Genomic DNA, 25,879 nt, shown 5'->3' with positions numbered 1-25,879 from the left:
CTGTGATTGTCCGGTTGTGAAGGACAGAGGAAAGGGCAGGGAGAAAATGAAATGAAAAATTAACTTGATCCCGGTTATTAGCTGACACAGTCCATAATAGCTTAGTATGTCACTTGAATGCCTCAAGATTTTTTCAAGTACAGCTTCTCCCCTGTTTTGAAGCTGATTAATTCAATTATTTTTTGGCAAAGGCCAAGTCCTTCCTTGTGCTGTCTGTAGGTATGGCTCACTGACGAGCCAAGAGTACCATTTATGCTTCTCCATGATTATCCATATTTCTTTATAAGCATAAATTGGAGATGTGATAAGTTCTTTGATTCTTATTTCTTTTATTGTTCCTATTTTTTTGCTCTTGACATAAGAAGTGAAAAGCATTTTGAGAAACTGAAATCCAGTAGTTTGACCACAATAATGCTGTTGTGTAATTACTTATTCTAATGCTCCTCCATGACTTAGAACAGATTTAGATGTAAACAGAATATCTATTTTTTTCCATTTACTAGTTCAAGCAAATCAGTCTGAATGCTGGACTAAAGGAAAGCACTTTAAACTTCTGATTACCTTCTTAGAAGATCTATCTCAGAGTAGCAAGCAACTTTTTAAAGCAGTTTGTATTCTTTACATAAGAATGTATATATATTCTCTATATATTCACAAGTCATCTCCTGGGAAAAAAATCAAGTGTGCTTTTCCATTTATACACCTTAAAACAATCATGTGAGTGGAAGAACTACTTCATACTGTGCCATTCAGAATTATCTGACTTATCCAGCATATTCGATATACAATCCTGGTACAGGACAGTAAGTGATCTGTCTCTACGATGTGTATCAAAGTGACAACACATAAAAAAGAGGTGTCTACCTGAGTGATGTCCATCCCAGAGTCACAGCTCAATGGCTGGGTTGATGTGAGGCCATTTGAACCTATTATTGTTGTGATCACACCATTCTCATCAATTTTCCGTATCATTGTACCATCAACGAAGTAAATAAATCCGTGCTTATCTACAGTGATACCTGGATGAAGAGGAAGGGTAAAAAGAATGTTAGTGCTGGCATTATCTTGATTAAAAAGTATCAGCTTAAAATGTTTCCTCTCTTCTTAGACTACAAAAACCTGCTGATTTAAAAAAAATATGATTTTTTCCCCACCCATTACTATTTGAGGCTTATACAAATTGTATGTGGAAAGTTCATACCCATCTATCAGATTAGATTTGACTTAAAGAGGGAACATGTGAGTATGAAACAAAACAAAACAGCAGAAGCTCTGCTTTTAATGTAATTTTACATACACAGATCAAGGCTCTTCAACAACTTAATGTCTACCACCAAGTAGGCAATATTAGCTTTTCTCAAAACTTATCTTATAGTTGATTTGTCTACATTTCCATTTCACTTTCTTCATTCTTATGCACAGACAATTTTTAAATGATGAAAGTGGCTGAGCAAGGACAAAGAACCCACAGAAGGCCAAAGAGGCCAGTTCTGATAGGGGCTGTACATACAAGTGGGGCAGACCAGGCTCTGCTCAGCAGGCAGAAGGAGCAGCTGTGCTGCAGGATGGATCACAGTGCAGTGCTGCCCTAAATGATGGCACTGCACTGGAACCAGGCTCATGATAGCAGTGTCACCACCTGGGGCAGTTCTCCCACTCCTGGATCTGCAGCAGCTGCTGCAGCACTGCACTGCACAGGAGGGATGGAACTCAAATGCCAGGGATGGAACTCCAATGCCCGGGCTCTGCATGGGAAAGGTCACGGTCCTCTGCATTTCATGGGGAAACTGAGGAAGGGAAGGTTTGCTGTCTCCCACCAGCACCTCATGCCACAACTCATGCCCGGCCCCGTTCTGCCCCAGTCTAACAGCTCCCCTGCACTCTTCCTGCATTCAATTGGAACTGTAAGATCTTATTTCTCTCAAATAGTGAAAATATAACTAGAAGAGCACTTCTATTCATGTTAGACTTGTGAAATCCTTTCTACCAAAACCGCTCAATTTCTTGCTTTAAACTACTTGCTAATTTCCCATTTAAAGTTGCATAACTTTGCAATTACAGCAGCTGCTGTGCACAGCCAAGCTATTTTAATAATGAATTTATGTTCTGCTACACAGAAATGAAAGGCAGAGGACTTGAACAGATGGTCTGGACAGTGGCTTATATGGTTCTTGATTTTTGTCCCCTGCATTTAGCACAACTGAAGGCTGTATGTACTCTGAGTTTACAAAATACTTGTCTGCAGGCCAGTTTAGGATCCCATACAGCAATTCCACATGCCATTAAAAAAGAAAAATAGCCTCAAACTGAATTTCTTCAGCTTCCAACCTCAACTCCTTGTACTTAAGGTTTTTTTTGTTTGATATATAGGAGCAGTTACAAGCAGGAAGAAAGGCAGATTAAGTAGTCTGGGGGGAAAAGGCAAGACCAGGAAACCCTGATGCAGAACATGCATCTCAGGGCTGGGAAAACGGGGTGATGGTGTCTCCAAGCCCCATAACATATCTTTACCTGGCAGCTGGAAATGCCTGGGGGCTGAGTTTGAGTTGCACACATAACTGAGTGTAATATGCTTTCTCTTGCAGTGTTGATACCTGGAGGCAGGCTCCCAAGACAAATTGCCCATGACTGGTTCTGAGGTGCCTCTTCACCACAGGTGATGTTCAGGCACCTTGCAAAGGTCTGAGGGAATGATCACAATGTTCTGAGGGTACCATTACATAAAAAATCCAAAAGCCACAGCAGTTAACTTTAGTGTGCAACACTCCCTACTGCATCCAGGTCTTGGGTTATCAGCACAGTGTTGAGAATTGAAATTATTTCTTTAAATGCAATGTATCCATCTGGCTGTGAAATGCCCTTAGAGGAGGCTATCCACCATCCTGTCACCTCCTCCATCCAGGACAAAAAGTGCCCATGGACTGCTAAGCGCCCAAGGTACAGGGCTAGGCTGTATCTGCTCATTATGTGAGATGGCTGAAGGTTCTGCAGGACAGATGTCACCTGGGGAACTGAAATCATCTGGTGGGGGCTGGATGGGTCAGCTGGGTAAAACTGGAAGGTTATAAAAAGGCTGAAAGAGGAACAGACAGTCTCAGAGCCTGACTCCCTGCCAGCCTGTGAGCTCATAAATCGTGACTCCTTGGTACTGGCTCCCTTAGAGGATCTTCACTCTTTAATTAGAAAGTAACTGTACCTTTGGAAACTCCAGAATGAGTGGCAAGCTCCTGGCTGTCATCTGCTCCTGAGAAGTCCAAACCCAAAAGGCTGAAGGTGAGCTGAGGTAAAGAGTGAGTCTGAGAAGCAAAGAGGTTTGTTTTGGTGTTGGGGTGACATGTGCTCCAGCTTTGGGAAGGGATGGGCCCTGGTAGCTCCATCACTGATCCTGCATCATGTAACAACATTAGATGGGATCTGATTTGCTTTCCAGTGTGCTTCACAAGCTGAAATGAGAAACCTGCTGTGGGTGGGAAGGGCAGCAGTGGGCTGTGTCTGAGCCTGCCTGCAGAGGGGAGGTGCTGCACGGTGAGCTTTGCTTCTCAGCTGGATCAGATCCACAGCACAGACAGCACAAGGCCAGGATCTGTCACCAGGGCAAGTGCATCTTCTGTTTTGCGCAATTTGCCTGAGAACAGATGGCTGTGTTGGCTGCAAACCATCCATTATATAAAAATCAAAAATTATGCTGCAATGAAATAAAGCTACTCAGCTGTGTTGTTGAATGGATTTCAAACACTGACTATATAAGAAAATCAAGGATCTTTTAATGTTTCTAGTGTTTCTAGCCCTCCAGCCACTGCAGAAAAGCAACCTGCCTGCAACGGAAGAACATATGCCAGTGCAATAGCATAAATAAAACCATCTCTTCAGTATTTGCACTAAATTCCTGGTACTTCCTAATAAGCCAGTTTCTTCAAGTACCACTCACTGTATAGACGTTTAGCAACAACCTACTGCTTCCAGAGCTTATGACTCTCCAGTAAAACAACACAACTTCACCAACTTGAAAAAATTACTTATGCATTTAAGTCTTGTTGACAAATACCCTACATAAAGCATCCACTGGAAAACAATACAGATTGGTGGCTAAACTGTCCCAATTTATTCATTAGAGTTGGATTCATTAATGCTCCTGTCACATTTTACATGATGCTACATATAATCTGTACTCCAAGAGCTTATTTTAATCCTTTTCTGACGTACAGTGCAATGCAGAATCAAATCACACAGCACAGCAATTGTGCTTTAATCACCAAGGAACTGGGGGAGGAAACATGCACGTGCTGAGGGTAATGAATTGCACTTGAGTGCAAGTGGGAGCACTGCTCAACCCTTGAGTGAGTAAGAAAGGTAATTTTTTTTTTCCAGAGAAGGAGATGTACTTTTTATCACACTCTGTGTCTGATTCTTTTTTTCTTTTTTTAAGGAACTGTAACACTAAATTCTATGCCCAAATAATGATGTCTTTGGGCACTAAAGGGACCTATGACCTACTGCACATATGACAGACTTACCCTGCTTACATACAGATTGCTCGTTAAAAGCTGATGGCTGGGTAAGGACAAAATAAATCTGTGCCAGGATTTAGTCTCATTGTTTGACTCAAAGCTGAGTATCAGTCTTGCTGAGTGACACGCTCGCTCTGCAGGACTGGTTTGGTCATATTTTAGTCCTGGGAATGTCCTACATAGGACTTTTGTACCTGAATGTGAAACAGTAGTTTTTATGAAGATCTATCTCCAGTGGATTTACATGCAGACATTTTGGAGCAATATTTATAACACTCAGAGGTCTTTTAATCAGTACCATTTGAATTCTGTTAACTAACATTAAAAATTAACTGCCAGTAATGCTGTCAAATGTGGTGACTAAGTATTATTACTAGAAGACTATGCAGAAAGTTTTCCTTTTTATATCTGTTTTGTCCAACAAACAATAATTAGTACAGGGGCTGGGTACACCCATGATAAACACAGAAGGATGACTATAATGTCTCCTTTTATTTGCTCTCCAGAGTGGTTTTGGTTAAAGGGTTGCTTCCCTTGACAGCTCTGCCTTTGGGCACATACATACACCACTATAAATGCAAATAGCACTCAGAAAGCAAACTGATTGCTTTTTGTGTAGTTATCATAGGTATAAATTCAAAATACATATGATCATTCAGTCTAGAAATTTTAGAATTTCAGGAGTTACCCTTATAGTGCTAAAAATATGGATTAAAAGTAATATAGTAAATACCCTATTAAGATATTTTCTTTTTTCCCCTGTGTCATATCCCACACTTGCATTCACAGAGAAGCTTTTTTTGGGAACAAATCCTTTTCAAACATCTCAATAAAGGGCAGCTAGAACTGTATGCTGCCCACCTCTTGAAATTCTACTTTACACTTTTTGCTCAGCTGAAAAGTTACAAATGAGCATTCTATATTGAAAACTTCTAATTAAACTTCTGAAGAATTTTTAAAACAACATCTACAGCTACTGGCGAGGATGGATAAAAGAGAATGCCACCTTCTGCTGAAGAACAACTGTATTTAGAAGGAACTTGCGATTCTCATAAAACTTTTAATAGGAAGAAGTGAATCAAATTGGTTAATTACCATTTTATGGTGCTAAAAGGGCAAATTGCATGCCATCCATTTCTAAGCTTCTAAATGTCTTCGCTGCTTTTAATTAAAGCTGCCATCCAGGAACTAAAGCAATTTTATGCAATTAGTTATTTATAGGTTACCATAATACACCACTCAAAATATGATTCAAGTGATTTGCAGTCTGTTGCCTTGTGATCTTTGTCATCTTTACTTCCTTACTGTCTCAGCACTAGCTGCAAAATATTCAGTAGTTCTTTGTCAGTTGGAACACGACTTCAGGACTTGCACTTGAGTGCTGTTCTCTTTAGAGGCAGATCAGCAGACTTGGAGCAAACAGCGTTTTTAACTACTGACTGTGAATGAAAATGTTCAGCTTCCAGCCTGAGACATGATGACTGGGGTCATCCTGCTGACATGGGTGAATAGAAAAGTGAATGATTTATGAATTCAGATGAATGTTGGATGAAATTTAGGAAAAAACCTGCTATCCAAAAAGTTTACAGTGTTCTACAAGTTTCCTATCATTTGGAAATCATAGGTGGCTAAGGCCACTGAAAAGAAAAATAAGGAATAAATTTAAATGAATAAAAAGTTGCATGTGATTGGTGGTTTTTTGCTGATTTTATGATGCATATATAACAATGACTTGAGGCTGAAAATTACTTTGGCTTGTCTATTTCTAACTTTATATACTGCTAATGAAAAATCTAACCCCATTCTACTTTCCTTTTTGACTTCTATGGAAAGGTTAAAAAAGCCTTAGGAATTTACAGAATAGCAAAGATTGTTGGAAAAATAGCATTAATCATTACCTTTGGCAAGTGTGTCTGTTGTCACAAAAGGCTGTAATAGGAATTTGGTTGTGCATCCTACTGAAAGTAAAAGGAATCTTCCAGCTGAACAGGAGCAATCCTAAATGGGCTACTGACACTTGACAAGAGCAAAGGTTTAGTATGAACAGCTCTTACAACTTTATTGCCTTTAGAATGTGCTGCTCAGAATGAGGAGCAACAAGACTGATTATTTCAGGATGCATGCTACTAGGATGAACACATCTTCAAAACCACGATTTCTTAAAGCAATATTTCCTTAGTAATTGCAAGCAAACTAGATAAAACTACACTGCAGATCTGATTATTAAATTATGCTTCATTTGTGTTTTTATCTCATGGCCATTGGTCTGAGTGAAAAAGTTCTTTGCTACAGCTGTGGATAAGGTATTTTTGTACATTGGATTAAGAACTTACTCCAACCTTCTCCATTCCCCTGGTGCTTTCTTTGAGGTCACTGCACCTGCAGTGGGGTCACTGCAGTGCATCCCAGTACTCTGTACTCAGTGTGCAGTTGAATTCCTCGAGGCACTGGCATGGCTTGCACAGACAGTGTGTGCACCTAGGTCTAGACACTGGGCTGAACCCAGGAATCAAAAAGCAGACACTGCAGGACCTTAAATGTTTACATCTTTAAATTTAGTTCTTGGGTTTCCAAAAGGTGTAAATCACCCTGATGTTAGGGTGGCATCATTGGAGGCACCTACTCTTTTTGCAGAAGTTACAGAGCTTGCATTCCAGCAGAGCTGTCCTGGGTGAGTGCTGCTCACAGACACAAGGCACTGAAATCAGATGTTAATGGACACTTTTCTCACCCTGCTGCCTGGCAGACCCTGGAGCTCAGCAAGAATGTGGTAACCTGATTGCCTCAAACTCTCACTGCCTCTGTCAATTATGCTTAGAAAGTCAAATCTATTTACAGGTCTAAAGCCCACTGATTTCAGAAGGGCAGGGTAGGTAAGTGTTTAATGGTGTTGATTCAAGCATTGGCTTTGCACAAGTCCCAAGTATTTCCACTCATTTTAGTGCTTCTCACTGCTCCAATACTTGATGACTAATCCAGTTAAAATCAGAACATGATCCTCAAGTACCTTATCATAAATACTAATCAGATTGTTTAAAAGATAGTGCTGGCAACTAGATGTGCCATAAATTATTTCTATTAAAAAAATCTCCAAACCCACCAAACAGAATTCCCCACCCCAAAATTAAAATCTGTTACTTGGTAAAGTTCAAGTGATTGGAATTCAGTCAATGATTAATATCTTGTGTAGTTACTTCTTCATTTTCAATATCTTCTTGTGTAATAAATGTGTTCAGCTTGTCACAGATCTTATTTTATGTCCCCACCTTGTATCATTTCACATTCTGCTTAAGTACTTGGTCATCTATTACATGACTCATTAGTCTGAGATCTCTACAGAATTAAAGAAAGTTGCAGTAAAAATAATATATTGAAGTTCAAAATTCAACTACATCAGCCATGCATGTTTAAAAGCATCTTTCAAAGTCAGCTCAACATACAATAGTGTAAGATTAATTTTCACTAAGCCCCATCTCCAGTCCTTCACAGAGAATTGGGAGCACACTGAACAAAGCTACATGTGTTTGCTACCTGTAAAATGAAAGTTGTGGAAAGATGAAATCAGAATTGATTAGTGTTACTTCACAATATTTTCCTGTCTGGCATTTAATTTCTGGTCACTAGGCAAAGGCAGTCTTACCAAATAAAGATAATGAGAAAATAAACATTGAGGAAAGAAATAATGAAATAGCAATGTAGGACTCTTCCAAACCTCCCTGCATGAAAAATGGGTATGAGTTCAGAAAAGTTAAAAGTACTTTTCAAAGCAACTTTCATCCAGAAAAGTAAGTAAGAAAGAGAATTTGAATTTCCACCTATTAACATAGCTTTGAGGATGTTACCAAACAGGATTAAGTTTCAAATGTGTTACACAGTAAGTATTTCATAACAATTTTGCAAATGGAAAAAGAGATAAATAGATAACCCCTTATACTCTAGATAAGCCCTTATATGCTTATACAAGCAGCTAGTAGCAAAAATTAGAGTCCATCTTTTAAGATATAACTAACCAAGGTCAAACAACCACTAAATGGAGTCCTTTTTCACATACTATCTTTCTATCAAGCAAAGGGGAAAATAATTTTTCTTTTATCATGGGAAAACGAATACTCAGGACAAAAGAAAAGAAGGCAAGCAAAGTAAAAAAGCTAGCAATATTCATGTATCAGCTTAAGAAATAAATACAAATTATTTATTGAATAATGCAAGCTATTAGATTTAATAACTTGGCAATTAGTCTGTCTGGGACCTATCGTTGCACTGTAAAAATCTCAGAGGTATAAAACCAGAAACAATTCATTTATTTCTGTGGTCAAATGCTATCTAAGACTGTGTGTCTGTGTGTCTAAGGATTTTTAAACATAGTTAAGTAGTTTTTGTCAAAATTTCCTGCTTCCTACAGAAAACAGTTTTCTTTACACTGTTTGAATGTAATTTCAATAGAAAAATGACATCTTCTGATTTGACAAATATTTCAAGAACAAGCAAAATAAGTGATCAAAAAGAATCTCTAAAACTGTAAAGTATGGGAGACTTCTCTGTTTCTTAATAAGGATCTATGGGTACCAGGCAAACACTTCCTTCTACTTTCCAGGGTTATTCACACTCTTACAGTTCAGGGGAAAACAAGGACCTGTAGCTACTTGGCTGTTACAGTGCTACACTGATTCCACTGCTGGGGACCACGAGCTGATGCTGAATTTTTTTAGGGCCTGCACTAAGAGGGCATGTGGCTGTACAGACTTACTCAAGATTAAAATAAAAACCTAACAAATTGGATCATTTCAATCTGATGTTATTTAGAGGAGATGCATAAAATTAAAGCATCTGGGAGTCATTGTCTGAATTTGCCAACCGAAGAGTCTGCTCACAATTTCTTTTTAGTAATTGCTAGCTGCCCAAGAACACCTGACTTGTGTTTTTATTCCTCCTCATTTCTTTATTACAAGAACCTTCTATTAAGGAAGTAGGTATGGGTATCTTTAAAGTAAATAGTGTATCACAACATTTTCATCAACGTATTTCCCCACTAAGAAAAAAAAAATGGAGCAACTGATTGTATTGTAATTGGATACCATCAATTGTAATCAGAAATAAAGCATTGATCACTTTCACAGAATCACACCTTCCTGATAAAGGATCTGAAAACCTTTGTTTTCTACTATTTTTAGAAGTGATTCATTACCTTAATTAGCTTCCTGAGATTAACATTTATTTGTACTTACCTCACACTTACCTTCTGTCATTAAAGACACAGTAAAGTCACTCTATAATTACAATGTGTCTCTTGCTAAACCTTAAACCAGGATTATTTGCTTGTCTTAGAGGTATTTCTGCCTGGATGTACATTCTCATTTCCTACTGATGTACAGCCTTCCTTTATTAGCTGAGGAAAAAGAATCAAAGCCCTTCCTTGGAGCCAGCTGTGAGCAGGCGCGGGGGAAGCGCAGCTCAGCCCACGCAGGGCTCTGCCTTGGGAGCTGCTGAGTACCCTTTGTTCCAGGGATTTCAGTGGGAGCTGAGGGTGATCAGCTGCTTTAGAGCACCAAATCCAGAGACTTTATCACAGTTCTAGTGCACACTGCAAGGGGATTAATTGTGGCTTTGGTGGGGATTCGAGGCTTCACATGCATTTTGCCTATGACAATACTGGATGTACTCTGACAGGGAGGCTGCAGTAAAATGCTTATTTCATGTGCAGCAGGGGAGATGCTCATCTTTTGCACAGTGTGTTAATAAGAAAGGACAAACTAGCGTTCCAAATAAACTCGATTTTGTTTGCTGATTTGAACAGCCCTGACTTACTGTGTATGAGTAAGCTCTGTTAACATTACAAGACTCACCTGATGCATAACATCTAAAAAATGGACTTTGAAACCATATAATTTGCTTAAGAGTTACATATAATTAAATGTTGCCACCTTGCAATTGAAAGGTAATGAAAGAGGAGTGTTATCATAGAGGGAAGAGTAATCAGAGGATTCTAGCTGGAGCCTGCTGCCCATGCTGATCTCTCATAAAGGACGGGCTGTATGGCAGACATGAGTAAGCTTCAAGAAGTGATTTGGCTCAATAGTTGGTTAAATCATTGCCACAGACACATTTTTGTACATCCAGTTGCATCCCAGTTCCTAAATAATGACAGGAAATGCAAGTACCCCAGACACAGACTCTTCTTACCTCTTGGGCTGTTGAGAGAGGCCTCGGACGCCTTTCCACCATCCCCACAGTGACTCTGGTCAAAAGGAAGGCACTGATCACCTGTTCCTGCCACCACATCTGCATTTTTGGCCAGATCCTTTGTTTCAGTGAGAGACTTTGCTTTGTAGACTTTTCTGGTGTTGGTATCTGATAAGTAAAGGGATTCTGACACTGGATCAACAGCCAAGTAATATTTATGTGCAGGACTTGTACTGAAACAGAAGAGAAGAGCATCAAAGTCAACTTGTTTTTTTCTTGTCTCTGTGGCAGCACAACAATTGTACTCTACTTATCTGAAGACATCAGCTCAGAGGTGTAAGTGAGAGCAGCTCAAAACACCACCAGCATCCGGCTACAGAGCCTGACCAGTGAGTTTTAGGTCAGGAGCTGGGGCAGAGACTGGTACTGGGCAGTTGGTCTGCCCATCTGCCCATCAGTACCAAACCACTCAGGATAAAGCCAAATGGAGTGAATTCAGCTTAGCTGTAATTATTACTATCAAAAGCAAGATCATTTTTCTATATCTGATACTTTCTAGTACTCTTGGCACTCAAAACAAATCTATGAGTTGCAGCAAAGTGAATCACAGGCTGTTCTGGATGGCCCAAATACCCACTCTTGGTTAATTTTATCTGTTTCTAAACCTAAGGAAATATGAAGGTGTGAAATATGGTGCTTTAATTCATGCAGACTCCATTGTCAGGAGCAAGGCAGAAGGCCAAGCACTGTCAGTGCAACCAGGGATGAATTAATGTGCTATAATTCATGCACTGTCACTGCCTTATTGAGATTATAAAATGTTATTTAAAAAATATTTACATATGTTAATTAAATGGTGGGGATCATAAATTCTAATCTGAAAGTCGAGCTGTATCTTATTATCTAGCAAGACTAAGTTTCTTTTTCAGTGCAAAGTTAATTTCCAGTTAGAAGAAATTTTTTAAGCACATGGCACACCATGCTAGTGTCCTGAGCCTGCTGAGCCTGCAGTGGGGCCTAACTAAAAATCCAGACAGAGAGCCTTTAAATCACACAGCTGGTTACTGAAATGGTGGGAGAGAGGCACAGACTGAGAGTTCAGGTGCTCAGAAAATATTTTTAACAACTACTGTGTTCCTCTAAGGGGAAGGAGGAGATTTCTGGAAAGTGGCTGGGTTCTATATGCCCAGTTAGATTAAAGAAATTGCAAAAAATATCCCCCCCTTCTTATTTTTTCAGGAGATATTTTATTAATATTGGTACAATTAACTAACACTTAGGCCTGCTGCAACAAAGTTGTGAAGTGAGTTCCTCTTCTCACCTGGGCCAGTCCTGTTTGTGGTGGGTTTGACAATGCTCAGTGATGTTCCCAGAGCTGGGGAACAGATGTGAAACCCAGTCCTAGGAACCACAGGGAATGAGAGGGCAGTGGTATGATGAAAGATGAGTAAGAGGATGAGTTAAAAGCAATTAATGCCAAGGTATCACCACTATAAAATTTGTTTGTTGAACATATCAAGAATCATTTTTGCTCTCTGGATTGAGGTCAGGAGTCACTGGCCAGCCAAATTATGACTTTTAAATAAAACATTTCTATAAAAAAAGTTGCAAGGAGAATTCTAGACTTTAAATAAACATGTTGTTCAGTATGCAGAAAGTGCAGAGAACCAGGGGTCACTCTATATTCTCCTTGTAGACACATTTTCTGTCATCCTTGTCGTTAGATTTAATAGACCAGCTGTTAGAAAACTCTTCATGTTTATGCTTAAAGCCTTGCATACTGAAATGCTTACAGAGTATAGTAAAAAATGGAACACAAATAAAAAAACTTTCTATTTTTGCAGAAGATTGTAATCAGATATAAATCTGAGTTGATTTAAATTAAATCATTTTAAAATTTTGAAAACTATATGAAGTAGAATAGGATTTAAAATTAAACTTTGCAGTACTGTTCTGTACTAAATTTTTCTCTGTACTTTTCTCCAGGTTTAGTTTCAATTTTTACTAGTTAAACAGCTTTGCTATAGCTTAATAAAATCATGATGACAAGAAAAACAAATGGGATAAGGTGTTTGGAAACCCCAAAAATAAGATCAGTGGTATTTTCTGTTTACTGGTTGCCAAACTCTCCCTTTTTACACAGTATTGTCTTTTTTACATGGTAAAAAGAACTCTTTTGGAGGCTAAAAGTTATGTAGAGGAACTGGATTTTGAAGCCTTTTCCTGTCTGGACTGTCAGGAGTCATCTTTTACCTGCTGCTTCTACATGTTTCTTTGAGCATTCTATAAATTTCCACCATGACTATATCCTTTACAGCCTCAAGAGAATGGCACACAGTGAGATTGTTGAGTACTCCCCTATGACCTCAAAGACTACATTAACTTCAAGTGATTTGCTCTTATTTTCTATAAAATTCGCTTGGACAGAACAGAGACATTATTATTGTAATTAATAGGGCTGGAGTACTTGATATTGTCGTAATTAATTAAGGTTGAAGCTCATCTCAAGAAACAAGTACTAGTAATCAGGTATTAAAAAGAAAAAAAAATCTACTTTATGAAAGAAACCTCTAAATGCAAAAGCTGCTTTATGCTTTGAATGCATTATAGAGAAATTTAGTTTACAAACATACAGGTCAGTTTAAAGCAAGTGGAAACAACCCTTCAGTTAAAAAATGGAACTTTGCACTTACCAGCTAGGAATTATTCTTCCTTTTTAAGTTTTAATTGTAAAATATATGAGAGGTGACATAATCTGGTAAATAATTTACAGTATTCAATAGCAGTCCTGTGGCTAAAGTGAGCAATTCCAACCAATACTCTCATGCTGTAAACACAGCTCAGTCCACACTCTGCTCCCTACTATGCCATGCAGTTACTGTTTCATACTGTACTAGTGCTGGTTTATTTATCTCATTTAAGTACTGGAATGCTAAAAAGTTTATTTCTAAGGAGACAGAGTGCCTTGCTGCCTCTTTCTAGCATGCAACATCACTTCTGCAGCTGGACTGTTGGAACCAACTCCCTCACCGTCTGTCGCAGAAGCCGAATGTGCAATGTTCATTCCTTTAAAGAAATCCCTAAATTGCAATGCTAAAATGCTTTGTCTTTAACTGGAGCAGCAAGGACTGAGCTTTGACACAGCAGCTTCAGTTCTGGGCTCTGCTGTGCACTCTATAACTGGCAGGTTTTAAAGCTCATGGTACCCCAGAACCTCTGAAGCACAGAACACTAAAGTACAGTGTGTTTCTAGTTTTAAACTGTTTTTTTAGGAGCTAAAGCTCTTGTTTCCTAGGATGGCTATATCTATGATCAGTCAAATACCATGTGAAATGGGCATGACAGCTATGAAATGTACTCTCAGTGTTCAGGTTTAAACCTGTCCATCTCTTCTTGGTGATCAGGAAACTGATTTTTAGAGGGAAACTTTACTCCTTTAATGAGAATAAATCAAACTTTCTGAACTATAAAGAAAGGTGAATTTAATTAACATTTGTATTTATTACCATTTCTATTTATTAAATTCAGAGTGTTTCTCTATATGCTGACTTTTAAAAGGACTTTTGTAAGACTGTCTCCTCGAACGTGGTTTACATACCAGTTATTACATTTTACTTACCTGTGTCTTGTGTCTCTATTCCTGGAAAGGCAGATCAGGTTTAAAAGGAAAGAAAAAGACAAGGAATGTTAGTCCCTGACAGAACTGTGCTCTTTGCCTGACTGCTCACAGCCCTGTATCCCACTAACAAAATACTGTTTATCCTCTTACTTGGTATTTCTTTCTCTCAAAATGTTTCCTTTGCCCTGCCCACACATTGCCAAGTTTATTCTGAACAATCAGCACACAGAATCTTCACCAGCAATGTTAGCTAAGTGGATGTTAAAAAAGAGAAATTTCATATATTAATGTCCAAAATATTTCCTGCCTTCCCCTGTGTGCCTCAAAGGGAAAGGGAAGCTGAGGTGATAATTACAGGGGAGTCATTAAGGGCAGCCCAGGCTCAGCCTCTGGCATGGCTGTGATGCCAGGTTTGCTCCTGCCTGCTTAAACTGAGCCCCATCCTCTGCTCATGAGAGGATTAACTGCATTCATTGTAAACATGTTAAGTCTATAGGCCCAGACCTGACATGATACTCTGCATGTTTGCTGTGGAATTATGCAGCTTTCTCCAAAAATACACATCATGGTATACTTTAACTATTGGAGAAAATGCATGGAAAACCTCACAGCTTTATTAATTCTGCAATTTGCAGAAATTCATTATGCAAGACCTGTTCTACAGGCCACTTAAAACATACTATTTAACTGATAACTCCAAGTAGGTGTAAGTTTTCTGGTAAGTTGGTTTGATAGTTGATGACACACATGGCCACAAAGCAACCACATGTGGCTATTTCATCAAGTCCCATGGATAAAAGCTCACCCAAGTTTTCACAGGCATATCACAGCCAGGATTATGCACACTGATCAGAGAAAGCCAATTATTTTTTTACCTTAATTCTAATATACCAATGGAATTTCCAGAGGGGAAGATCCGTCTGACATAATTGAAATCCCCAATATAGACACTTCCATCAGGCCCAGAAGCAAGTGCAACTGGGGCAAAGAGTTTGCTGTTGAGGGCAAGCCCATTGCAGTTGGAGCAAGAGACACTCCTCTGGTGCCCATTGCCCATCACAGTGGAGATGACTGGAGGCTGCTGGGAAATGAACATGTTTTCCCCATTTCCTTTGTGCACAATTCCTAAAGGGAGGGGAGGGAAGAAAATAGAGACAAAATAAGCACATGTATGGCATTTAAACTGTTCTGCAGGTTTGGGTTACAAAATCCTCTAGAAAACCAGATTACCAAAACAGCAACAAACATCTGATATTTTAAAGTCACAGGGTTCCCCTAATCTTTTCCAATTTTGCTCATCCCAAGCTTCACCATTTTGTTCAGCAGTGGCTAGTGGCTATTTTAAAGCCAACATCAGGAGGAAAACTCATGGTTGGTTAATGCTCTAACAAATTGACTGCTAATTGCAGTGCTATCTGATTTCTTGGGGATTACTGCTTTAATATTCATTTTATTCATAAATTTTTATTAGGTAGCAGAGGAATTTCTTAGGCAGTTTGAATATTTAATTACAGGAGATTAATAGCAGGACCACTCTGCATTTTTCACAAAAGAGCACCGAGTGGCAGTACAAAATCAATATTCAAATTCAACTGTGAGTCCTTCATGGTATATGTTTAAAGTCTTCCCAATTACTAGGTTGGTGATACTAGACCTAGTACAAAGATGTATTTTCTCAAGCTGACAGCTATAGTGTTTATTTTAAGTAACAATGTGGTAATATATTTAAGAAGTATCTTTGAAATGACATGTTATTGCAAGAATTTGGCTACTGCAAACAGAAGATAGGTATTCTTTTAGATTCTAGTCCAAAATTTCTTATTTCCCTTGAAAGGCCCAGTACTTCATCAGAACATTGGCTCTATTAAAGGAACAAACACAAGGGAATTTACTTTCTGGAGGACTCCTGCTGGGAAATGAGAATATTCTAGACACTGCAGGAAATGCATGTTGAGACATGTCTGAGTTTTCCCAAGGTACAGCAAATGTATTTATGTATTGTCTCTACCAACTTCTATTTCAACTATTTGTGACTGTCAGGTAAATCTGAAGATAAAATTCACCTTGGAAATTACTGAATGTTGCCACAGCTATTTTGAAGGGAATTATATAAAAAAAAATAAATCTATGAACAATAGAGGACAGAATGCACAGATTTGTTTGAATGATGGCTTCAAAAAAAGGCATCCTGGAAATATACCAGTAAAATAAATGGCAATATTGTCTCTTATGCAGTGGACAAAAATACTACGAAATGAAGATGCCGCCCTTTGTCTGAAATTACAATGTTAAGGTAATCTTTCAACATCCTCTTACAAATGCCAGTAAATAATTAAGACTGGAGAATATGTTTTGCTGTCAATAAATGTAAGTGTGTGCTTAATATCAGGCTCTCAAGCTGCTGCTTTAATTTCAGTTGATGCTCTGTTGCACTGGGGTTGAAATTACCTTAAAGCATAAAGTTCCTCTAAAATTACTCCTCCTTGCCCCAGATAAATAAAAATGGAATCAGTCCACTTTCCCATCAGAAAAAAAAATCAAATAACAACCCAAAAAATTGGTTAATAGCACATTCATTTGTATTCATGAGATGCAGGTGTCTTTAAAAGACATCAGTGTAGGAACTAATATTTATCGTATCTGTTTTCTTCTTGATTATGAGAAATGCCCTGATGATCTTCCAAACTGACAAAAACCTTGGTACCAGAAAACATTAAACTCTAATCATGTCACAAATTAGAAGTGATCAAACCTCCAAATTGGTGAGGAAAAGAAAGTGGGAAAAGAGCAGAGAAGTGTAGCTGAGAACAGGATGCGATCCTTTGTTAACCTAACAGCCAGACTGATGCAAAACTGCATACATTTATAAAAACTGAGCTTCCAGTGACAGCCACATTGGAACAATACTTGTTATTTCACATCAATTCTGCTGGAATCAGGCAGATTTTTTTTCTTTCTTTTTGTAAATCCTTACATCTGGCAGTAGAACACAGTTTTCACTGGCTAAGGTTTCTACACGTCAATACATGTACTTCCACATTACTATGAATGGCAAGTCTGTAAAATTCCATCTATTTCTTGTAATTCAGTTTATTTTGTAACTGCTCAAAAATGAGTGACCCTCATGGGGAGGGAAAGAAGAGTATTTACCCTGGCTGTAAGCAGGAATGCTGTGCACAGAAGCAGACCTGCTGGGCAACCAGGCTAACAGCTGAAGTTAGATATAAGCTCTTCAGGATTAGTAAATCAAGCAAAATGCTTCCACTTTTAGTTTGAAAATAAAATTGCAATTTGCAGTAGAGAATGTTATATTCCAATGATGTTTCTGTAGTTAATCCAGTGGCAGTGTTTCAAAATCATAAAAGTTTCATCCTTCTAAAAAGAGCATTCTTCATACATACAGAGGAGATGCTTTAATTAAAAAGTGAAAAATCTTAATATATTCATACTCAAGCAGGCTACTCAATGCTTTTCATATCTGTCATGGTGGCATGGAGATAAGTCTAAAATACATAATTCTAGTTTGAATCATATTCTTGTCCTTATTTAAAGCCCATGTTATATATCTGAAATGGAAGTGCAGTTCACTTGTTTCTATAAGACCAGAAGCACACTTGTTATTTTTATCCTTTTGGTTACCACAGTTCATTATTTTGTTTTGTTGCTTTAATATGAACCTACAGGCTGCTCTGGCAGGTGTGCACCAGCTTTGTTATAGTAATTGTTTTTCTGCCCTTAGCTGTTTTTCTAGCTGGTGTAAAAGAGCGAGATCTGGGTGCTCAAAGCCTGTAACAGTCCTGAGGAACCCCTGGCACATCCCTGAGCCTGGGCTTTGCCAGCTGGCTGGAGATGCTCTGACATGCAAACTGCAAACAGAAGAGCCCCTGGATTTCAAGTCAGATGTCCCTATGCCCTCTCCTTCCCTCCTGTGTCTGCAGGTGATGGGTAAAGGTGTTTGGCAGCTTTCTCTGCCGTCAGCCTTGATGGTGTCCAGCACAGGGGGAACACGTGAGGAAGAGGAGCAGGTGCAGGGAGCTGCACATTCCCCATCCATGCAGTGGGCACAGCCCAGCTGATCTGAGAGGAGGTGGCTTGGGGCTGACAGCTCAGGGCTCTCTGGCATTCTCAGCCACCCAGCTGAGATGGGGACAGGAACCAATTTGTCACCACACTCCTCATGCTCAGGAGAGCAATGGCTTAGCCCAGCTTGGATTATAATTGTGTACTTTACAAAATCTCAGAACATGTTAGTGCCTACAGGGTGAATTGTGGCAGTAACCACTGCAATTATCAGATAGTCATATAAATTAGAGTTACTGCCAGCAATTTAGTCTTGAAATTAAACTATGCAAGTGGTAAATTGGCACTAAGGAGCAGACTATGGGACTCACAGTTGGGGGCTCAGCTGACTGAGGTCAGATTTCTCTTTGTTAAATGTCAATAGCTGGCATTTAAAAGAGACAATCTATACAAACCACTAAGACAGGGAATGAAAGAACTGCTGTTTAAAATGTCAAACTATTTTAAATCAAAACAGAAATCCAGATAATTTACAAACTAAATCTGACCTTTTGTATTTGGAATATTTATACTGTAGCTGTGCATTCAGTAACAGAACTTGTAAAACTTGAGAGCCATACATCTGTGCATGCATCTTCATCAACAGAAATTTGCAGATGGAAATAGATTTTATTGGACTGACTCTCAGCTGGAGCAAATTGAGAGAACTTTTCTGAATCCAATACTCTGTTGACTTCTAAGTGCTAAAATATGACCTCAAGTTTCTCTTCTAGACAATGAGATATCTGTTTATTGGCAAAACCATATATAGTTACAATAACTTATCTACATGTATTGTTTTAATAATTTAGTTCCACTAGTTCCTGATCACAGATGGTCATAGAGGAAAAGAAACCTCCCCAGGTGTAAAATAAAAGCACTAGAAAAAATATTCAAGCCTCCATACCTGAAGAATATCTCTGCAGGGTTAATGTTATGACACCAAAAGCATTTACAGAGTTTTTTACTAATGCTTTGAAATGTGTTGGATTGCTAAGGAGTGACTTACTGTGCTTCTGCACAGAGTGGGAGCCACAAAAACTGCACAGGGGACTGGCAGTGTGGCATTGGAAGTGCTGCTCTGTGATCAAGCAGGGTTTGTCTGCCTGGGGCTGTGCTGCTACAAACTGGTGGCACTGATAGGATGAATCAGGGGTGAAGACACTTCACTGGGAACGTGACACACTACAGACTGACCTGAAATGTGGCACTTCTATACCAGCTGGGTGAGAATGAACCCAAATTATTTTGCCCTTTTCCCATCTGAATGACCACAATGTGTTAACAATTGCAAGAGTCAGTGATATTAATGTCTAAACCCTGGGAGCCAGAACATGCAAAAAATCCTTTCAGATGGCATTTACAGTTCAGCTCTCAATACATGAGGGTGCACATTCAAAGAGGATTACACATTAGGAAGTGTAACACTTAAAACCTGAACAATTAATTCCTTTAAAATTTGCATTCTCCTTCTGCGTGGGCAGTTAATAAAGGAGGGACTTACCACTTTGTGGATTTAATACATGGTGTTTGTTTATAGACCAGCCACCCAGATTTGAAGCATCCATTTCAAAGCCTTGAAGGATTACTGTTCTCTTCTCCCACAGAATAAAATCAGGACATGTTTCATATTCATATCCCACCGACACTGCAAACAAATAATTAAAGATCTCTCAGTTTACCTTTTCCTCTGTGAACTGCTAGGCACTTTTTCATTCCAGGTTTTGATATTCATCTGTCAAGTAATGATGCCACTAATTTTCCTCTGTCTGATTGCTACTGTATGGTATTTTTTGAAAAAGAGTTTTAAGAGATTATTATGTTATTACAGCTATAGTTACCACTGCTTCAAAGCAAAAAATAGTCTGTGGTATCAGTTATGGATTTCATAAGATTAAAAATCTCCTCCAATGACTCCTGACTTGATTGTTCATTGCGTTTCTGCTAATTACCTGAATAACTGCTTAAACAGAAAAGAATCCATGCTAAAACAAATTGGTTTTAATTTGTTTGCAGACTATAAAAATTATAGTTAGGCAGAAATGGATTGACAAGCTGAACATTTCTAGAATTATACATTTATCTTAACAGGCTTGCATATTACCAAGATACCTGATGAAAAATCTTGAATTTCCCTAAAGATGGTGGGTCTTGGGAACTCAAATTGACTAAAATTCTTCTCCTTTAGTTTCCATAAAACAAAACAAAACTTGAACTTTTTGATATCTCTAACATACCAAACTTTAAAAAAAAATAATTATGTCTGACTTTACTGGATTTCAGTGAAACCCATTAATAAATGAAGAATAATTTTTGATATAAAATTCCATAATTTGACCTTGGAAATACTGAAATAGTTCAACCTTTCCAAAATAGAAATTAAAAAAAAAAAAAGATTTTAGGTTACAAAATTAAAAAGATATTAAAAAATTTTAATAGTTTATTTTCACTTTTTCTATTTAACAGCTTTAGGTCTATTTTACTTAAACTATAAATAGTTTTAATAAATTCCACCTAAATTCCATTACTGTATACAATCAAAATATTCTGACCAGCTCTAACAGGGAACATTTCTGTTTGTAAGATAAATGTTTTATGGCAAACTGAAAACTGTTCCTTACAGTAACAGCTCTAGAGCTCCTTCACCGTTTTAGCAGAACCTGTTTTTGCAGCTGAAATCTGACTCCTAAAAATCACATTTCCTTAAGTACCATGAATATTGTACATTTCAAACATTACAGGTTTCAGTTTCAGGGTCCAGCAGTCGCTTTGTCCAATTCCTCTGTTACAGGAGCTCTGACAACCAACACCAGCAAAGCTTCTGGGTTCACCCTGAGCTGAGAGCCCAAGAAAGGGCAGGGAAGTTCCAGAGCAGCCACATCCTGTGCTGGCATGAGTCAGAAGGGTTCAGTAACTGAGCACACTGTTTTCTAGGTGTTAATGCAGAGAGAAGATAAAGGGCAGAGTTTTCCTCTGAAGCAACCTCACATTTGCCACCTACACATTAAAATTTTTCCTCCAGTCATGTGCTTAACACGTTCAGCCCCAGGTCAGCTGTGTGTGCCCTTCAACACAGCCCCCCCTCAGCCTGGCTCAGGGACCTGCCAGGGACACACAGGACAGTTACCAGGTGCTGGGAGCTGGGCAAGGGAGGGATAACCACTCACAGAGCCTGGAATCTGCCCCCATGGATCCGCTGGGGCATCTTTACAAGGGCTGGAGCTAACTCTGTAAACCTCAGTATTCCCTGCCAACAGCTGAGGTTTCTGAGCTGCAAAATTCTCTCCAGGGGTTATATCACCCCCTTTCTTAGAAGTTCACAGCTCCCTGCTCTCATACTGTGCATAGCTGTCATTTTGTCCCCTCTCATCAGTGACAGACATATGGACTACACTCTCTGTGTGTCTACAAGCAGGTTTCTATGTTAATTTACCCATATTTATGAAAGACACCTATGCTCTGTGCTCCAAAAAGAAATATCTGTGTGATCTTAGAGCAGGGCCTCCTGATCCATCTAACTGGGAAGTCCTGGTGTTACTCCCATGAAAACTTCCTATCAGTCATTTTGCAAACAAAGTAATCAAGGCAAAGCACAACACTGGTAAAGTCAGTAGGATGATTATAGTGCCACGTGAGAAGTATTTTTTTAGGCACAGGTTTTGAGAAATGTAATTTTGTAAGTGAAATTAAAATCTTGGTCAGTTTACCCTCGTTGTGGGGTGTTACTTTCTGATGCAATTAATTCATAGCACTTTTTTGAGGTGACTGAGATTTCAGTGTATAAATGTGAACTTGAGCAACTATGGCTTTAGATTTAAAGAGTCAGCAAGTACTGTTCTTTGCAGTCTCAAAATGGATTTCAAAAGATCTACTGATCATCTGTATCAAAACCCAATTCTTTTCATAACACTATTAAGAATAGTCAGTGCCAGACCTACCGCTTAAGGGCTTAAGACGTAAAAGACACCATTAACCAGAACAGTAACCTCGACTTCAACCTCCCCTGAAATATTTGTACTTATCTGCATTCATCTTCTTTGAACAATGAATAAAATTCAACCACAGCACCAGGTAGGGCTGCTGGAGAACTCATTTATGCTCATCCCCAAGAGAGTTCATTCTTGCAGACCCCTCAGTGCTGCTGTATGGGATGCAGGGATTTGCACGAGTCTCTATGGAGTTCACAGGAGCATTTATTGAGGATTTGACTGAAATCCTTTCCCTGTGTTAGATTACAAGGGGACAGAGACTTTACCACCAGACTTTTGTGTGTCAACATTCACATGGTGCTTATTTATTCAGAACAAAAAATGCTGCTTTGTCATCTCAGTTGTTACTCTGAGAAAATGGCCTCTTGTGAGGAGCTTGGGGACTGGACACATGCCAGCAAACATTTCTCCATCAAGTTTAAACAGAACCATTTGCATGTGGAAATATGCTCAGAAAGTCTCGTTTTCTGTAACTGGTTATGTGATCAGTGCTGTCAATAACCCCAAAGAAAAATATAGATGTTTATAGTACTTAGAAAACCAAAAGCAGATGGTTATAATCCTGAGTTCTAAGACTTCAACCTGCTCCAATTTAATTTAATTAAAATGAAAACTGAACAGAATGCATTATTAAATATTGGTAATATACTGGCAGAAGAAATTATTTTGACAAAAATTCATATAATGCATGCAGATAAAGGTCCCTGAGTAACTACAGTGTGTCAAATTAAATAAAGCTTTATTGGAATCTAACAAAGCATGTGAGTAATGCACTTAAAATATCAAGATTTTTGCTTCTATTTTGAAAGAAGCATAATTAACCTAACTTCAAGGAATAAAAAAAAAAAAATTAAGCAGCAATTAAATAATTTAATAGCTGTGAACCCAGCACTATTGTGCAAGCTTTATTCATATTTAAACACATGAAGCTCATCTACTCCTAATTTGGGAAACTAACTGCAGTATCATTTCATGAGACGCTATGTATTTGAATTAACATGTTTTAAAGTGTGGATATGTACTGGATTTCCCAATCACTAGAGGACTCTTAGATGATGCAGTGGGAGCAGTGTAGCCAACTGTTCCCTGTCAAACATGAGACAGTGACAGCCTCTGGACACAGGGCACACGTAGCTGTGCTGGGGAAAGCCCCAGGTGGCACCTGAGACCCACCTGGTCCTGCCTGATCACCCATGGCAGTGCCAAAGGGCAAGCTGGAATACTTTTTTTTATTTCTGGAGTTGCACAAATATGTGCCAACAACTCACCTGATACCTTCCCTTGCTGCAAAAACAAAAGGAACAGGTATCAGCAATGGGACAAGGCTGGATTTGCCCTCTCACAGGGTCTCTTGTATCTCAAGAGGCTGAGAAGGGCACTGCTACTCCTTGCCACACACCACACCTGGGATGTTCAGAACCTTGGTGGCTGCAGTGCCAGCACCTGACTGACTCCAGGAAAAAGTTGGGGAGTCAGTTTCTGAGGTTGGAGTTTGGACTTCTTTAGGCCAATGCAGTATGTGAGCTACAGCTGGAATGAGAAGATCTGAGCTTCTGCATGAGCATTCATAGCAGATCAGGAAACTAATGAAGCCAAAAATGTATCACTTATTCCTTGGTTGCTTCAGTTTTCAGCTGAATTTGTTCCTGATCTGGCTCATTTCATGATCAAATGAATGTGAGTGGTGGCCCATGGGTAAGGAGAGAATGTGGGACTGTCCCTGCAGGCAGCAGCTCGTGTTCTGTGGGGTCAAGGAGACAGCAGGACCACAGCTCTGAAAAAACCTTCATCTAACCTTTCCTTAGCATACTGCATTATGTAATCACACTGCACAGCTTGGTGTCATAACCCATCATGGACATCCCTGTCTGTCTATGCCTGCATCATTCTCAGGGAAGGAATGCCAAGGAAAATGCTGAAATGCTCCTTTTCCCCACTGCCTCCCCACAGAGGCACTTCCCAGACCACCCGTCTGGGAGCACACAGCAACACTGTCACACACCAGAGCCCTGGGAGCTGCAGAGCCTGCCTGGCACCTTTTGCCTCTGCACAGGCCACTCTGCATGGGCAACACAACAGCTCCTGAAGGAAGTTCCTGGCTGCCCCTCAGAACAGCATTTTCATATGTGGAATGAAGCATATTCCTTGAGAGGGTGCACAGCTCTGTCACCCCTGCTACTCTTCCCTGACAGCCTGACCTGCCAGTGCTGCTGCTTATTATTGCCCTAAAAAAAGCAAACAGAACTGCTACCGAAGTGAATGGGGTTGATTCACAATTCTAAGCTTTGCTTGTAAAGTAAGTAATTCTAATACAAAGCATCTATCAGTCCATTAAACAACATAACATCAAATTAAATTAAAAAATAGAAAGCCCTTAAAAAAACAAATAACAAAATTAATGAAAAAAAATGCTGGCTAAATAAAATGTGTTTGCACAGACAGCACTTTTGTAGCAACTCTCAGAATAGCCTGTGCTGCTTGCTGAACAAAGCCTATGAAACATGATGATTTTTGGATAAACATATTTAAACAACAAATCAATTAGTTTTAACTATTGGGGACATGAAACATAGTAAGAAAAGATGCCCAAAAGTTAAAATTTTGAAAACCCTAAGTGGAAATGACATTTTAAATGTCACAGCCAAAAAATGACAGAAACAATGACACACCAAAGGTCATATTCAGAGTAACATTCAAAAACAGAGACAGCTGAATATAATGCCATTAGTACATAACCATTCTCTGAGGGAAAAAGGAATTTTCAAATTGATTAAATTAGAAAGATGACATTGGAAGAACAAGAAAATAAATGTTCTTGGGAAATCATACAAGTCACTTCAGTGACTTTAGCTAAAGAGGCATTTGATTTAAAAGAATGTAGGAGCAGCAACAAAATTTATCTGCCATATTTTCCTGGCTTGATGTATGTGAGTGCTTCTGCTTACATCAAGGTGATTGTACATACCCATTGCCTCAGCCAGACCAGAAACCTTCTGTCCATATATATCTGTCTTATTCCAGGCAAACGTGTACACCAAATTGGCTGCAGCAGGAAACCACTTCTGAAGCAGACGACCTTCAACAGCAACGATCAGGTGGACTTTGGCCATTCCAGAAGGGATGGTTGAGTGGGTCAGAATAATGCGCAGCAAAGTTTTATACCCCGGGGTCCGACTGCTGAGATAACTGAGCTTCACAAAACTTGAAGGAATTGCAATTTCCTCTTGGACCACCTTTGAAAAAAACACATCATTGTATCTATAGCCAAGAAAAATGTAAAATTGTAACAGTAAGACAAGGCAATTATTTCACATTTCACAATTATGATGTGAACACAGCACCACTGAAACAACTGGGTTTATTTCAGCATTGCAGTAGTCAGGCACAAATGGCAAAATTTCCAACATCAGACACTGCTTGGTCAACCTACTGGATTGGCAGGCTGTTTGATAAAGAGCCTCTTCCTCTGATGCTTTTCTCTACTGGGGAGCAAATAGTGCATCCATGCACATATTCTTACATAT

The 25,879-nt window shown here is 39.0% G+C and overlaps 1 protein-coding gene across 1 annotated transcript in view; it reads right to left on the bottom strand.

Annotated features, from left to right (window-relative positions):
* The window catches only part of TENM1 (teneurin transmembrane protein 1), a 302,334-nt gene that overhangs the window by 42,650 nt on the left and 233,805 nt on the right, over nucleotides 1-25,879 (bottom strand). The window contains exons 18-23 of the mRNA XM_058814332.1: nucleotides 25,321-25,588; nucleotides 19,871-20,014; nucleotides 15,183-15,432; nucleotides 14,308-14,328; nucleotides 10,689-10,921; nucleotides 865-1,019 (exon numbers count right to left, since the gene is read on the bottom strand). Of these exons, the coding sequence (XP_058670315.1) occupies nucleotides 865-1,019; nucleotides 10,689-10,921; nucleotides 14,308-14,328; nucleotides 15,183-15,432; nucleotides 19,871-20,014; nucleotides 25,321-25,588 (1,071 nt within the window). The remainder of the gene's footprint in view (nucleotides 1-864; nucleotides 1,020-10,688; nucleotides 10,922-14,307; nucleotides 14,329-15,182; nucleotides 15,433-19,870; nucleotides 20,015-25,320; nucleotides 25,589-25,879) is intronic.

Source organism: Ammospiza caudacuta, chromosome 14 (assembly GCF_027887145.1).
Source record: "Ammospiza caudacuta isolate bAmmCau1 chromosome 14, bAmmCau1.pri, whole genome shotgun sequence".
Lineage (NCBI taxonomy): Eukaryota > Metazoa > Chordata > Aves > Passeriformes > Passerellidae > Ammospiza > Ammospiza caudacuta.
This window is presented reverse-complemented; position numbering and strand designations above follow the sequence as displayed.